The sequence below is a fragment of the Trypanosoma equiperdum genome (genome assembly GCF_001457755.1).
Source record: "Trypanosoma equiperdum strain OVI genome assembly, contig: ctg_803, whole genome shotgun sequence".
Classification (NCBI taxonomy): Eukaryota; Euglenozoa; class Kinetoplastea; order Trypanosomatida; family Trypanosomatidae; genus Trypanosoma; species Trypanosoma equiperdum.
In genome coordinates, this window is record NW_027124758.1 from 392 (window position 1) to 1,400 (window position 1,009).

Here is a 1,009-nt window from a genome sequence, read left to right on the forward strand (position 1 = left end):
TTTTGCGGATATCATAAACGTTTATACCTGTAAGCAAAAAATCAGATACAAAGCCGCTACAAGCAGCACCAGCCATCTCACAGTAAGAATCCGCGGATGATGAATTATCAGCGTCACAAGCAGAAATAGTACTCTGACAAGCGGGCACCATCGCCGACATCATCACATGAACAAAGGAAGATACACACGGACTTCCAAGAACTTCCTTGCACCAGTCCCATGCAAGTCTGGGATATGACGCATATTGTGTATACGGATCTGTTAAACCGTTTCCTACAGCCAATCCTGCAAGAGGAATGTATATGCCTTCACCCTTTTTATTGCCTTGGTTAATGCGGTAAGCTGTAGCCGGAGCAAAGTGGCCACCGTAGCTTTCCCCAACAACAAAGAAGTCGTTTTCACGCAGGTCCTCGTGCTCACCAAAGAAGGCCTGTAGAAAGTTGTACATGTCCTCCGATACCTCCGCTTCATTCTTATCATAATCCGCTTTATCCGCATACGAAAAGCCCACACCGGCAGGTTGATCGATATATATTACATACGCGTGGTTGTTCCACGAGTACGTATTGTTGTATATGTCACCAGTCGTTTCGTTCATGAGGCAAGGTCCATTCTCTGCAAGTAGCGCAAACATGGAACTACATCCAGGACCACCTGTCATCCACAGGAGCACTGGGGCATTGGGATTGCCATCACGTGGTCCAAATGCCCAGTAGAAGTAATGTTTGTCACTCTGCTCTCCAGGAATATCAAAATATCCGCTCCATTGATTAACGCCGGGGTCACAAGGCTCCCAACCAGAGCCCGTCGTGCGAAGCGTCGGACGGCGGATAGCCTGAAGGGCGCTCGCACTCTGCAATAAGAGTAGCAACGAGATAAGAAAAAGCGACGTGTGGCACAACATCATTTGTATGGGAACTTACTTCTACACAGATGATCGAAAGAAACAAATCACAATCGGAGAGGAACGGGAGGCAACGGAATGCCGAATTTGGAAACCATGAGAGAG

At 47.6% G+C, this 1,009-nt stretch overlaps 1 pseudogene across 1 annotated transcript in view; it reads right to left on the minus strand.

The window, feature by feature from the left end:
- Window positions 1-907, minus strand: part of TEOVI_000372700:pseudogene — a 1,298-nt pseudogene extending 391 nt beyond the window's left edge. The window contains exon 1 of the mRNA in view: window positions 83-907. Coding sequence covers window positions 83-907 — 825 coding nt within the window. The remainder of the gene's footprint in view (window positions 1-82) is intronic.
- Window positions 908-1,009: the final 102 nt, after the last annotated feature.